The sequence below is a fragment of the Cynocephalus volans genome, chromosome 4 (genome assembly GCF_027409185.1).
Source record: "Cynocephalus volans isolate mCynVol1 chromosome 4, mCynVol1.pri, whole genome shotgun sequence".
NCBI lineage: Eukaryota > Metazoa > Chordata > Mammalia > Dermoptera > Cynocephalidae > Cynocephalus > Cynocephalus volans.
The window spans coordinates 126,402,395-126,417,625 of NC_084463.1; the positions used below are offsets into that span (position 1 = coordinate 126,402,395).

Genomic DNA, 15,231 nt, shown 5'->3' on the forward strand with positions numbered 1-15,231 from the left:
TATATTGTGCCTAAGCACAAAGAAGGATGATTGTGTGTGACAACTGGAGCTGTCTGAAATCAGCTGCTGTATGGGGTGGTGTGTGCCATGCAACTGAAAGGGATCAAGAAGGCATTCTATGACCTTTTTGCGGATGTCATGGGAGATAGTCACAGCAAGGACAGAGGTAAGACTGAGTTATCTGTTTTCCCTGCCAACATCCTGACATCCTTTGGTGCTTGTTTTCCTTCACCAAACAATGCTTTTTCTCATTATCTTCAGTCAAATTGTATGGGAATCCCAACCGTGACACATATTAGCTCTGTGATGGTGGAAAAATGACCTAAGCTCCTTTTCCCTGTCTCCTCATTTATGAAATAGGAACAATAATAGAACATCTCCTATAGATCTGTTTTGAGAGTTACATGAATTAATCCATATAAAGTGCTTAAAACACTTTCCAAAGGCTTTCTTCCCTGTCTCACTTCCTCATCTTCTATTACGGCTTCCAGGGCTATCTCCTTGATTAATTTGTGTTCAAATCTTCATGTCACGATCAGCTTCTGGAAGATCTTAACATAAGAGAGGGCGAGTGACCAGAATCTTGAAAGACATGTAGAATTCACTGGACAGGAAGTAAAAACAAACAAGCAAACGAACAAATTTTAAAAAATTCAAATAGGGCAGGATTCCTTTAGTGCAGTAGAAGAGAACCAAAGCCCTATTTCTACTCAGGTGTCTTTCCTCGACTAGGGGTCAGACCTTATTTTGGTAGGGCTCCTAGAAGGTATGTGTAGGAAAAGACAGTAAGAGATTAGATGATCGCCCCCCACCCACCCCGCACATTAGATAAGCTATTTCAGAGCCAACAGCTCAATTCAGTGCAGGTGGACAGAAAGTCCTAAAACTCTTGAAATAATACATGCAATTCAGCATGCTGTATTCATGAATCTTTAACTAAAGAGCTTCTTTGTGTCTTTTGCTTTTTTGAAATACAACTCAGGATCCAGGAATGTGATACTTAACCCCGAGAAGGAAACCTTGTACAAATGGTTCCTTGAAAGCCAGCATGTAGCCTGTTCATAAATTTTATGATGTGTGAAGCACATGTTCAAGGAAGTATTTATTAGTCAGGCCATAAGTTAAATTAGGAAGGGTGGTTCATACCTTAAATAGTCTGTCACTTTCCATACTGTTTATGTATACAGATATAAGCGTGAAACTCAAATTTGTTTTTAATGTATTCTTCTGACAAATAATTTACTCTAGTCAAATGTGTTTTCTTTTTGGTCCCCAAATGTTTTGCATTTGGGGGAAAATGAGAAAATGCTTTAAAATTATTCGTTAAATGTTAAAGTTTCTGTGCAGATATCACAGAATTATTTTCCTGGTGGATTTAATGAAATGTAGTATTATTTCAAGGAAATTAGTATCCCTGAAAATTAGAGTATTTTACCTTCAGGACATTATGATGAATTTGGAAACTGGTTAGTCACGGTGCTCTCTCTGAAAGCCTCACTTAGCATAACCGAGTATAGGAGTAGCTCATTTCAGCAAACTCCTGCCCAGAGCACTCCAAAATGAGAGCTGTGGTTGGAAAACTGTAAACTTTTCAGAACTTAAAAAATCACTGTAACTACACTCTGATATTAAAATCCCATAAATTAGAAATTATTTATACTACAGACTATGCTGCCTATTGTATTGAGAGCCTAGCTTTATCCTGGAGTCTCTGTATGAATATGGCTAATTTTACACACTTAAAGAGCAACATATTTATTAAAAGAATCCGAATATTGTGTGTGTTTGAGAGGATGTTGTGTATGTTGTTCTATGATGGGAAAAATGACTCATATGAAAACAAAAATATATTAAACGTGCTGCAAAAGTATGTAGTGTGTGCCCTAAACAGTTACTTCTTGAATCCGCAAAGTAGTGAAAATATAAACTCAAAGTTAAATATATATATATCTCTTGTGAAAATAATTTTTCAATATTCATTTGTTATATTTCCCTGCCATACAGTCATTGAAACTATCTAAAAAGTGATAATGGCCTTAAGTAAAACCAAAAAGGCACAGATCACTGAGATATACTGGCATACATTAAAGAGAAATGAGCTGATTTTTAAGTATGAAAAGCCTCGGTTCATTGCACAAATGGTGAATAGCAGTGTTGTTGCAGTATTGTGCAATGAAACCTGCTGGTAATGTTTTCTCTGCATTTAAAATTCTGACTAGGAGCCAAGGTTTATCTTTAAACCTCCATGCTTGAACAAGTTCAGACAAAATGTTCCTCATGGTAACTTGCCCTGTTTTCTTTTTTGATCTAGTAGATTTCCTTTATTAGGGACAGAATAAGCTATGGACATTCAGACACAAGACATAAAAATACCTGTGATGACATTGTTTCAAGGCATCAAATGTTTACACATGTTTATTTTCTATTTAGTTATAAAAATTCTAGATTTTGGAATCTGTCACCTGGACTTGACTAACTAGCTTTGCAAATCATTAGCAGCATGACTTGGACCTCTGTTCCCTTCATGATAACATGGATATACTGAAAGCATGTCTCCCATATATTTGTGATGGAGATTAAAAGAAATAATGTATGATAAGCATCTAGCACTATGCCTGACTCGTAGAAAGTACTCAGCAAATATTAGCTATTATTGTTATTATGGGTCTGCTATGTGCCAGACACTGTACTAGGCTCCTTGAATAATTTCACTGTATAGTTACAAAAGACCTGCAGGGAAAATATAATTGTCCCTATTTTATAAATTAGAAGACTGAAGCTCAGAGAAAAGGCTAAGAAACTAGCTGTAAGAGGCAGGACAGTGATTCAAACCCAGGCCTCTTTGTCTCCATGGTTTTTTCCTCTGTGCATGTCTTGTCTAATACAGTACCAGTCACATGTGGCTATTTAAATTTAAATGTTAATTAATTAAAATTAAACAAAGAAAAAAAATTAGTTCCTTGGTTTTCTGAATGTTGAAATAATTGGCTGGGTATTCAGCAGACACTAAATGAAAATGTCAGAGAAACGATGCAGATTTTGCAATTTAGCACACTCAGATAATTCATACATAGCAAGATTCGATTGTGGCTTCACAAAATTAGGAAACTGAACTTTTCAAAGATATTGCCTGTACTAAGACATGCAGGAATGCTTTATTTTGTATTCATTTTTGTAATAGCATGTCATTTGGTTAACGTTTATGTCTCATTAATCAGATTTCATCCCTTGAATCTACACATTTTTTCTAATTTTACATCTTTGTAAGAATAAAATTATTCTCAGCTTTGCCCAGATACTAATAAATAACAATGAATATCTATTACATGCCTAGCACAGGGTTGCACATTATGAGAAGTTTAAAACGTTCTGCAGAGAGTGGAATGGTGTTTGCCAAGGGTTGGGGGGTAGAGAACATGGGAGATGTTGGTCAAAATGTATAAACTTTCAGTTAAAAGTTGAATAAGTTCTGGGGATCTAATGTACAGCATGGTAACTATAGTCAATAATACTATATTGCATACTTGAAATTTTCTAAGCGAATAGATCTTATGTGTTATCACCACAAAAAAAAAAAAAAGACAACTGTATGAGGTAATGGGGTGTTAACTAACTTGATTATCGTAGTCTTTTCACAGTCTATGCATTTATCAAAGCATCACATTGTACACATTAAATATATACAATTTTATTTGTCAATTATGCCTCAATAAAGCTGAGGGAAAAAAACGAAAAAAAAATTAGGTTCCTGAGTTTCACCAGCCAGTGACAAGTCTCCATAGCCATATTTTTAATAACTATGGTGCAGATATAGAATACTGTATTTTCATCATTGCAGAAAGTTCTGTTGGACAGTACTCTGCACTCTGTTCCATATTATCTACCTAGGCTGGTTTACTCTCAATAGGAAATATTTTTTTCTAAAATTTAGAATAAATGTTCATTAATAAGTTGCTTAAACTTCTGTGATAGACAATACATTTGCTATAGGTAGCCATGTAGACAATAGCTAATTCCATCCAACAGCCTACATAGGAATGGAAAACGTGTCCTTAGACTGATCGTCACAGTGCCAGAAAACTAGAAGAATCCTCATCTGCAGTTTAGGCATCTTTTAATTCGATGATAAGAACTAATGGTGATGGAAAATTTTAAAGCTGATATGAAAATGCCAAATGAGTCTCTAACATCCCATCCACCTCTAATACTATGGGTCCATGATTTCCATTTGAGGCTCAATAAGCTTAAAGCTGTTCTCAATTTTTTTTTTTTAAGTTTCTGAATATAATCCACTTAGGTGCAATCTTTGGAAAGAGGAGACAGTGATTTATTATTTACGCCCTTAACACTGATGTTTTGCCCAGGAAATTTTTCTCCTGAAAACTAAATAACCTTTCTATCTAGGCAGACAATATGCAATATTTATAACACTTATCACCCTCTTTTTGCAGACTTTTCTGACTGATACTCGATATCACAATCTGGGGAAATTAAATGCAATAAGCAAATGGGAGTGGCAAAGCAAACAGCCACATAATACAATACGCAGAACAAAGCCGAGCCAAGTCAATTGCCTCTTTGAGAAGAGGTTTTTTCATGTAAAACCAATACTATTTAATTTTAGGAGAAATAGTTGAGTCATGAGGAACAGACCTGAAAAACTTCATGCATGAAAAGAGTTGCTGGGCATCAGAAAAAGAGCATTAGATAAGGGATTAGATGATCTGATACCTTCATGGTACCCTGAACATATCTCAGCTATGGCATTTTTCGTACTGTGTGTTGTCAGCTTCCATGCCAGTTTTCTCACAGACTGTGAGCACCTTAAAACCTACTGCCTATCACAGTGCCATGTGACATGGTAAAATATTAGGCTTACCGAAGAGACACTCCGATGAATTACTATTGGGTAGCTAATATAATCAAGGAATGCCATGAAACTGTATATAAAACAACCCCTCCCTCACACACAAAAATTTATAATTGTTATCACAAAACCTTCATGCCTCATTGTCTGTTTCTGCCTTAACCAACTTGCTCCAGTCTAATACAACATGGCCCATGTACCGACCTGCTTCTTTTTGCCAAGGTGATTTAATTAATATTAAATGCTAAAGTTTTCTCAAATGTCAGAAATGCTTGAAAAATGATACTAAAAATAAAAAATAAACTTTTTTGAAAAAAGGAGCAAGCATATTCATTATTACAAATCATAATTATTCTTTATGTCCCTTACCTTTGAATCACTTTCCAACCCCCCTTCCTCCCTTCCCCCATCTCTAGTACCCTTAGGTGTGTCCTCGCCTTCTAAAAGCTCAATGTATTATTGTGGTCTTTTCTTTCTTTTTTTTCTTTCTTCTTTTTCCATCTACCTTTCTTTCTTTCTTTCCTTAATGGGAATTTAAATTAAAAAAAAAAAAAGGAGCAAGAAAAGCCATAGTTCTGGTTAGTCCCACAGAGAGAAAAAAGTCGAAATGAGAAATTAGGAGCTGGTAGCTGGATATCAGCTTGACATCTTGAGAAGGTACAGTAGTCACTTGGGCTCATGGAATGTGTTCACTAAATATTAGCATAGTCTAAGAGAATTAATGCAGCCAATAGGGAGGCCTAATTTATGGTTTGCAATTTAGGCCTCAAAAATTCTGGCTCATTATGCAAGCTGTTATGCTTAATAACCTAGAAACTTTGGCAATATATGCATTTACATCCTTATTCGGTCCTCCTACATACACTCACCTACTCACTTCTGCAAATGTCCTTATGCAACTACCTGGTGGAGGAGTGAGAAGTGGCTCCCTGCACCTGCTTGTGTCTTTTCACTACTAAAGCCACTATCTGGCTCCTAATAAAAATCCTATTTTGGCAGAAACAGCTATGCTGACATCAAACAGGCAATGATTTCCCTTCCACAACTACTGCAAGTGCCACTGATCCACTATTCTTTCTTTAAACGGTGGGCTTTTGGGTTTTTTACCATAAAATAACATATTCCCCATAGAAAAGTAAAGCATTGCTCAGGATGATATTGAGATTATAGTACTCATTCTGTCACTTGTTAGGAAGGGGTCCCTTCCTATGACAATTTTCTTCCCAAGAAAGGAAGAAATCAAATGTGTTAGCTAGAGTAAGGTCTTTCCAGAATGCAGTTGTTTAATATCTAAGTTGTTTCCCTTGGCAAAATTACATTTCCTCTATGTTGCACTTCCTTTGAGAGAGCCTGGTTTGCAAACCAATTTTTTATAACATTTGTTTTCCTTTCTGTTTTCCCAAGAAATATTTTAATGAGCATTTAATCATCAAGAGCAGAAAGAGCTAAGGGAAGGAAGGTACTGTCACCTGAGGTACTGTCACCAAAGGGTCTATGAATCCCAGGAACACACTCATCTTTTCTTCCCCATGGCCAGCCTTTGCTGACCCCAAAGAATGACTTGATTTCAGAAACAGCTTCTGATAGGGTGAGATAAGAGGAAGAAGGAACTATACCTACCATGGCAAACACCCTCCACCCCTAGAATGGCCAGGCATACATACACTGTTCTAGTCCACCATTCCGATTTTATCATCTATTTAGAGTTGAGCACTGTAATTTGGCTGTTAACACATACAATATCTCTGGGTTATTTCTAAACAGTGTCCAGTCAGAGAAACCCTAAGGACACATAGGCCAAGAGCCATTCATAAGCTAAACAACATTCCCTCAACAAATGGGGTATATTGAATACCTGTTATAGACCAGACACAGTTATAGCCAGAAAGTATGTGGTAGATTGGCGTGAATCCAAGAAAGGAAGGCCTGGTGATTCTCCTGGACATATCTAATATAACCAAAATTTAGTAAACTCTATGATAAATCAAAGATCGACTTTAATAAACTAGTCTCTTCTCTGAAGTTATCATTGTATGTAAAAACAATGTAACCCATCTGGCTTCTTCATTTCCTTAATTCGCAGAATGTCAGTACTGGGGTTCAGAGCTCCAGCTACCTACTCTGGATTTTGAAGATGTCTTAAAAAATGATGAATATGCATATAAGTGGCTCTCCAGCCTCAAGAAAGTAGGCATAGTGCGACTCACGGGAGCATCTCACAAACGAGGAGAAGTCTTAAAACTCGGGAAAAGGATTGGTTTCCTCTATCTCACGTTTTATGGGTGAGTCACCAAATGGTCTGTGTTCTGCTATTACAAATAAAGTTTGATATATTTCTAGGAAGGGGGACTCCCTTGATTGAAGATACAGGAATTTCCATATCTCGAGCAGGAAGTCAGATGGAAAGGAGAGTCTAAAAGTGAAGGATTTCTCTGAGAATGACTATATTTTTTTAAGGAGCTTAAATTCCCAAAGACATCAGGCTAAATACAGACTGCATGCTCGTGTTAGTCAGCTTAGGCTGCCACAACAGAATACAGCAGACGGGGTGACTTAAACAACAGAAATTTATTTTCTCACAGTTCTGGAGGCTGGAAGTCCAAGATCAAGGTGACAACACAGTTGGTTTCTGGTGAGGCTTCCTTTTCCTGGCTTGCAGATGGCCACCTTCTCACTGTGTCCTCACATGGCCTTTCCTTTGTGCATAGCACACTCCTTCCTGCTGTCTCTTCCCCTTCCTACATAAGACCAGTCCTACTGAGTTAGGACCCACCCTTTTGACCTGACTTCAATGAACCTTAATTACCTCCATAAAGGCCCTATCTCCAAATATACTGGGGGGTTAAGGCTTCAAGATATAAATCTGGGGGTGGGGGAGAGAACACAATTCAGCCCATAACAAGTAGGATGGAAAACTGTGTTTCTCTTTTTGTAAAATACTCAGCTTTATAAATGTTAAAGTTCATTAAAGTTTTACCTCCCAAGAGTTGGCTCAAATAAAGTTGAGCCCTGGGGAATTGAAACCACCCACCAGACGTGTTAAACACATAAAATTAATATTCAGAAAATTAAGCCTTTAGTAAGTAACAGGAAATACATTTAATTTTAACTTTGAAACAGAGGCTGTTTGCATAAGAATTTCCTGGGGGGTAACATTAATTATGGAGAGTGAAACACTAACAGCAAACACTAATCTGAAAGGGGGGGTATAACTATTTCTAATTGTTAGGGTGTACCCCTCATGTGAGATGGATATAATTATTCTTGGGCTCATACAGTATAGAACATTGGAAGTGAAAATCCAGAGGTTGCAAACTGGTAGTGCGCAGGCTGTACTCACATGTGTTTGGTTTGGCCCACACGACGTTGAAAGAAGATGAAATTAGTTGTCAACACTTAAACACTAGGAGATTTTACATTAAATATGTGTCTGACTTTTCTCGAAAGATCAAATCTAGCAACAGCTGAGACTAAATCCCTGCACGCCAACAATCTGCTGGACACAAATAGAGGCTGCCTCTTGAAGAGAGAATAGACTTATCCTCCAGTTTGCCAAAGTTCTCCTCCCACCCCACATCTGGAAGGGCCCTGCCAGCCTTTGAGTTTTCTACCCTTAATCGAGAGTAAAACCTCATCTGTAGATAAAGAGAGGACCAAAAATATTCGATCACTTGCCATCAATGATTTGAGCAAATTTATTCATGGCAGAAGACTCTGCCATGTTTAGACTTGAATAACCCAGCCAGATCCCCACCCCAAGACTTACATGTACCGTTAGCTGATTTGCATTGTATAAAACTTGTATCTCCCTTATACCTGCAAGAATTTGAGCTGCCTTCGAGATTATAGCAATAACAACAAAGGAAAGAGGAGAAAAAGACTTGAACTTATTAATAGCTTCAATTGTAGTTATTTGTTCTTTATCTAATTCTTACAACATCTTTCTGAAATAGATATCCTCCAGTTCACTGTAAGAGATCTGAAACCCAGAGAAGTAATTTGCAACCCAAGTGCCCACAAGTGGTAATAAAGGAACTAAAGGAATCAGAGTGTGAATCTGGGTTTGTCCTATCCATGGGTTTTCTATTCTACCTCACTGTCAATAATATGAAGAAAGCACATGGAAAAGATGCTTTCAGGCATCGGAGTTAAACAGAACACTTCAAAGTAAATCTCTTCTGAGTTATTTTACTTAGTTTTTATTTGCTGACAATAGACTTTTTAAATCTATCACAATGTGTTTCACAATTTTAAAACAGTGGCCAAATTTGAGGAGTTCTCGAATTCCCACCACCCACCCACTCACCCATCACACTAAGGGTCAGAATCTTAGGCCTGATTTATGAATTGTGTTTTGTTTTGTTTTTATAGGTCCTGTATAAGGGCTTAATAATTTGGCTGTTGATCTAATGTTGTGAAATTTATTGGAATAAATACTAAAGTTCTGTTGTCAAAACAAATCAGACTTTCTACAACTATTCCATGTCCTTTATTGAAAACCTTCCCATCTAACCAGACAGGTTGAACCTATCCCATCACACCTTCCTCAGATTGCCATATTTCTTAAGCTATATATATATATACTAAGAAATGCTTTCCTTGCCACCTTACCCCTACCTTCGCCACCAATAACCAAGATCTCTCCATATGTATTTTTCAGCCAATTTTAATTCTCTACCACAAGAATTTATAGAAGAGAACAGTTTTGTTGTTGCTGCTGTTGTTGTTTCGTTTGCTTATTTGTTTTTTGTCTTTCTGTTCAGAGAATAAGGAAGGTGAATATTTTCTATGAAGTTATCCCCCTCTTCTGCCTCTCTGCAGAGTAACATGGGAAAGTGATACTGAAGTCTGGTTAACAAGAGATTTACAAGAAGAAATACTTATAATGGTTCTCAACCTAGGCTGCATACTGAAATGGGCAATTTAAGAAAATACTGACATCTGCATTTTATCCCCAGAGATTTTTTTTTTTTTAACAGGACTGGTATATGGCCAGAGTATTAGGACTTTTCAAAACTCTGCAGACGATTCTCACGTGCAGCTAAGGTTGAGAATCTCTGGTGGAGAGGAAGGGATACTTTAAGAGAAGACAGATCTCAATTGGGATAGAAACTGGGTGTTCAACAACCTCAAGTTCACAATATGTGCATTTCACTAAATGGCATTTGTCATGCTCTTCTTTCTATTTTGGTTATGCCTGGACATGACTTATTTTTATAACTGAATCAGTAGCTGCCTTGAACAAGATTCCTCTCTTTCGTATCTTTTTTTCTCCACTGGCAAAATATTTTACTCTTGTTTGAAAAACAATTGGTTAGTGAGCAAGTAAATAGAATGAAAAAATGAAGGCAATAAATAATGGAGAAGAGGGACTGTCAGAAATAGGATAAAAACAGAAAAGTAGAAGCAAATTAAAGGTAAACTTTGCTTTCCGTGTAGATTTTTCAAGAAGCATCATGAGTATTCTTGCTTAGATGCCAAAAACAATAATAGCTTGTGCGTGGTGCCACTTTAAGCATGCCTCCCTTGGAAAACTAATACCCACTTAGCACTTTTCTATTCAAGTAGAGTTACTAGTTCAGAGAATGTTAAATGCATGGGTCTAAAATGAGAATATTTAGTTTTGTTTCTTGGCTGTCATCTGAATTGTTAAGGGGTTAATTGGATGATCAGTAGATTTCAGCATTGCCTGTAGTCTTTGTATATAGTAGGCAAGGGATAAATGTTTAATGAATTAATGCATGCCTAGATATTTTATATAGCACTGTAAAACAACAGATGAATGCAATAATTATTAGAGCATTTTATAATTATAAACTTATGTGCAACTAAATCAAAATGGTAATAGATTTGAGGACAAAAGTACACATCATTTTCCACATCTGTGTCTTCTCAGAGGCTTGTCACCATTTGTCAGCACATCATCTAGACAATGTCTTTTTCATGTGGCCATGTGAAACGCTCAGTATCTTGAGCGTTTCACATGGTTGCATGGGGTGATAATGATGAAAGCCTTTCTGGGAGAAAACAAGAGCTGGTAAGGAAACTCCCATTGTCAATTTTGTCAAATATATACTGATATGGAGCAGTATTTAAAAAGATAACCTTTTTAGGAGGATTTAAACCTTTGATTTGGGGTAACATACTTTTTACAGAGTGGAGTCAAAAAGCCTCATCCATGTTCTTGCTTCCTCTCCCCTAAAAATCAATGAAAATAACTTTCTGGAGCTTTTTTGGGAAAGGTGATATTATTGAAGAAATCATCTGAATTTCCTGACATGATTTAACCCAACAGGAAATAGTCATTGTAAACTATACTTATGCATTGCCATCTTCAATGATTACACCAAGTCAAAATGTTTTAAAGAATGTATCCTACAAAGTAAATCCCCAAAAAAGATATTATTGAAGAAATTATCTGAATTTTATGACATGATTTAACCCAATGGGAAATAGGTTAACTATACATATATAGTGCCATCTTCAATTATTACACCAAGTTAAAGTCTTTTCAAGAATGTATCCTACAAAGTAAATCCTGAAGAAAGTGCAATACTGTCAATCACACAGAACATCTTTCTTGAATACCAGCACGTGCAAGGCACTGTGCTAGGCATTTTGTTCTGAACTAGTCTTGGGTTTCTCCTTAATGGAAAATTATCTTTGGTGATTGCTGTATGTGCGTGAAAGTAAATATTTGAGTTGGCTTCATCTAAATAATCTGGACCAATAAAAATTCCATAAAACCAAGAAACAGACTGAAACATAACCCAGGACTTTGTCATTACAAATGAGAGAATGTGAAAATCAACACATCACCCACAGTTCACAGGGGGTAGAAAACTGGCAGGTGATGCTCTCCCAGCATGGTGCAAAGTGTGTTCAAAATGCAGCAATACCCAGCTAACAATATGGCCTTTGGACAAAATGAAACCAGACTCCTTGAAATGTACATGGGCTACCATTGTGTGAGTAGGCATGGCATTAATAACATAAGTTTGATGAAGACCATGTAATGCCATGCAGCCCTTCCTCCCCATCCCCAAGCTAGTCCACCTCAGACACGGCCATATTTATCACATGCCATTCTTCCCCATTCCTGGCCATCCCCCAAAGGGAACTCATAAGAGACAACTACAGCCACAGTCCCTTTCCCAATTGCTTGCTCAGGACTGCTTCCCTCCCCTCCTACATTTTCCCTTCCTTGCTGCACAAATTTCTCTTTCTATTCTATCTCCTGGCCCTTTATTCTCCCTACAGACTACCCATGCCAAATCTGTCTTTGTTTCTGGCTGCTTTTTAGCCTTTCTCGCCCTTCTTACTTGACCTAGTAACCTTTTTCCTCCTCCCTTCCAACCACCACCTGCTACGCCCTCCCTTGACCTGGCAGCCTCTGCAGCTTTAGGGATGAAATCCCCTCTCCCAGCCTCTGCTCTGTGAGATCACTACCAATACCTCATCCCCCAGCTCAGGCATTACAGTAAAACAAAGCAATTATTTTACTCCTCACCCAAATGAGCCAGTTTTGCATTCTGGATGGCCCCTCAGAAAAGAGCAGTAGAAATTTTCCTCTCCTACAAATTCATAACATAAAGTAAGGTAATTTCTACTTTTTGTTGAAGATTCTGCTTTTAGTGGTAATGCATGCAATGCAGAAGAAAATGAACCACACTGTTGTAAGATAACACTACTGTTTGTTTGTTGGGTTGTAAAAAGCTATTGTCTTTTGAGTCTATAATTCTGAAAAACAACATCGAGAAGTTCAGATGGCCTCCTCTAAAAAGGCAAAAATCATACCCTGAAAATTCCTTTTCTAATTAGTTGAACAACTACATAAACTGCCTAGGTCAGGGTATTATTTTTTATATAAGTTTATTTGTGTATGAGTGTGTGAGAGGGTGTGTGTGTGTGTATCAAAGAAAGACAGAGAGGAAAAGAGTTGGAGGGACAGGGTTCAGTGTCATTTTCTATTAAAAGTGTTTACCACCTGTATTGTATATTAACTAGTTATCCTGCTTGTAACTCTACTAGTCAAGATAATCTTTGAAACTCAGACGTGCATATATCATTGCCATTGCCACTGTCATATTGAGCTCCTTGCAGACAGGAATGGTGACCTCACCAGGATTTTATCTTTAATACCAGCTCAGTGCCTGACACAGTTTTCTCTCAGGAAATTTTAATGAAAGGAAACATTTGCTAAGATATTGAAGACTGCCAGCTGGTCAAGACATCAAAAATTCTTTCTTAGCATTTTCAACATTTATCAGTCCTTCATTCAAAAATTAACCTCATGGACAACTCAAATTGATTCTTCATCAGAAAGGGAAGCAGAAGAGAAGAAAACTTTGAACCTTAACTGACAAGATTGCTTTGTTTCCAGAACTGCACCCAGAAATTCAGATTTGCTTTTTTTCTAAGAATGTTTTGTTTGCTGGCACAAGCAAGTTGCATTAATAAATGTAGCAAGGTTTAGACTGATAAGAGTAATGAGGTGAAAATGAAAAAACAATTTCTGAAATATTAACTTAGTACAGTTACAATTTTTCTGAAATATTAAATATTTTTCTGAAATAAAATAAAGGAGGCAAGAGACAGTGAGGAAAAGGGGTAAAAGAAAAGAAAGAGGGCTTGCTGTTTAGCTCACTTGGGAGAGCGTGGTGCTGGTAACACCAAGGTCAAGGGTTCGGATTGGCATACCAGCCAGCCAGCTGCCAAAAAAAAACATATGGATCTTGGTCGTAGTCAAATGCTGTCTTGTGAAGCATTGTATAGAAACTGTATAATTGTTGAATAAAACTTATAAGGCCACAAATTGTGGCAGAAAAATATAAATACCTTGGAACACTTATTTCCAAAAAGTTTAAGAAAGAATTGAGGACCCAAGGCCCCAGAACATCTGTATGGTATTAATTCCCAGAGAGTTGCGCATAGAACCAACAGGGAAACAGACTCTAAGCATGGCTTCAGCGTGGGCTGTTTGGGTAAGAAGTTGATGTAAGCTGTTCATGCACTTTCCTCTCTGTTTGACTTGCCTCACTCTTTCTGCAGGAGTCCTTTAATACCTGTCATGCCCTTGGATGTAAATTTGCTGGAAAAAATGTAAAATGCTACTAGTGCTGCCCAGTTTTGCATCTGCATGAGTGCCTTGTATGCAGGCTTCATCAGATGAATAAAATAAAGTCAAAACGTTTCTAGTGGGCTGTTTGTCAAATACACTCACCAGACCTGTTAAGAATTAACAATATTCAGGGCTGGCCAGTTAACTCAGTTGGTTAGAGTGCAATCTTATAATCCCAAAGTCATGGGTTTGGTTCCCCAGATTGGCCAGCCATCAAAAACAAATAAAATTTAAAAAGAATTAACAATATTCAAATGGCCTCCAGGAAGTACAACTATGTAGCCTTTCCAGCATCCACTGGATTTCTGCTAGCATAGCTGAAAGACGTCTGTAAGCCAGCTCAGCATCATTTCACACATTAGATTGTGTGGGTGAAAACTATTGTTTCTTGGCATCCAACCCCTTAGAAATTGCTCCTACCATTAGCACTGCCTCCAAATCTGACTTTGAAACAGCTACTTATTTTATATATGTGTTACCAAAAAACATTTGTGAAGTGTAGGGATTGAACACGGAAAGAAAAAACAAATTTACCCATTTTGTTGAAGTTTCTAGCCAAGAAATTGCTTGAGAAAACCACAGAGCCCTTCTTGAATAAAAATGACTTCTGGGTCATGAAAAACCAACCTAGAAGTAATTCAGACTTGGGAAGAAAACAAAGAATACTTGTCTAAGTTCTGAATTTAGTTATAATCCCATCCTACTTTGTAAAAAATTCACACTGAGACTTCTTAATGAATTGTTTTAGACATATTACCAACCAATGTTTAAGTAGGGGGTGAAACCCTTTAAAATGTGTACTCTAATAAGTATGAGGGTTTCTTACCAGACTAACAAGCTGTGTTCTTTCAGTCATTGTGAACCCCTGCTTATGTTATCAGCCAAGAGCCAGTCCCTGGGGTTCCCTTTGTAATATGAAGTTTCGTGGTAATTAATGTTCCTGCCAACAAAACCACTTGGGTATGAAGTCATCTCATGAATGGAAGGAAAAATAATTTCTGTGTCTCATGCTCCTCTAGAAATCACTTGAGGAAATCTATGAGATAACCAGTTAACAGTTGCTTCTCAGCAAGTCATCTGACCCCTGTTACCTCCTTGGTTATACTCTGTGCAGCCAGGAGAGGCAGCTGTTATTGGGATGGGGAAATAATTTTCTATTAAGCACTTTTATGTACTAAGTACTGTATTGATTCAGTGCTTTACAGCCATTATCTTGAACCTTCACAATTCTAATAAGAGTCAT

The 15,231-nt window shown here is 37.3% G+C and overlaps 1 protein-coding gene across 1 annotated transcript in view; it reads left to right on the plus strand.

Moving 5' to 3' along the window:
- BBOX1 (gamma-butyrobetaine hydroxylase 1) overlaps positions 1–15,231 on the plus strand; it is a 55,888-nt gene that overhangs the window by 12,109 nt on the left and 28,548 nt on the right. Inside the window, exon 3 of the mRNA XM_063095900.1 lies at positions 6,951–7,149. Coding sequence (XP_062951970.1) covers positions 6,951–7,149 — 199 coding nt within the window. The remainder of the gene's footprint in view (positions 1–6,950; positions 7,150–15,231) is intronic.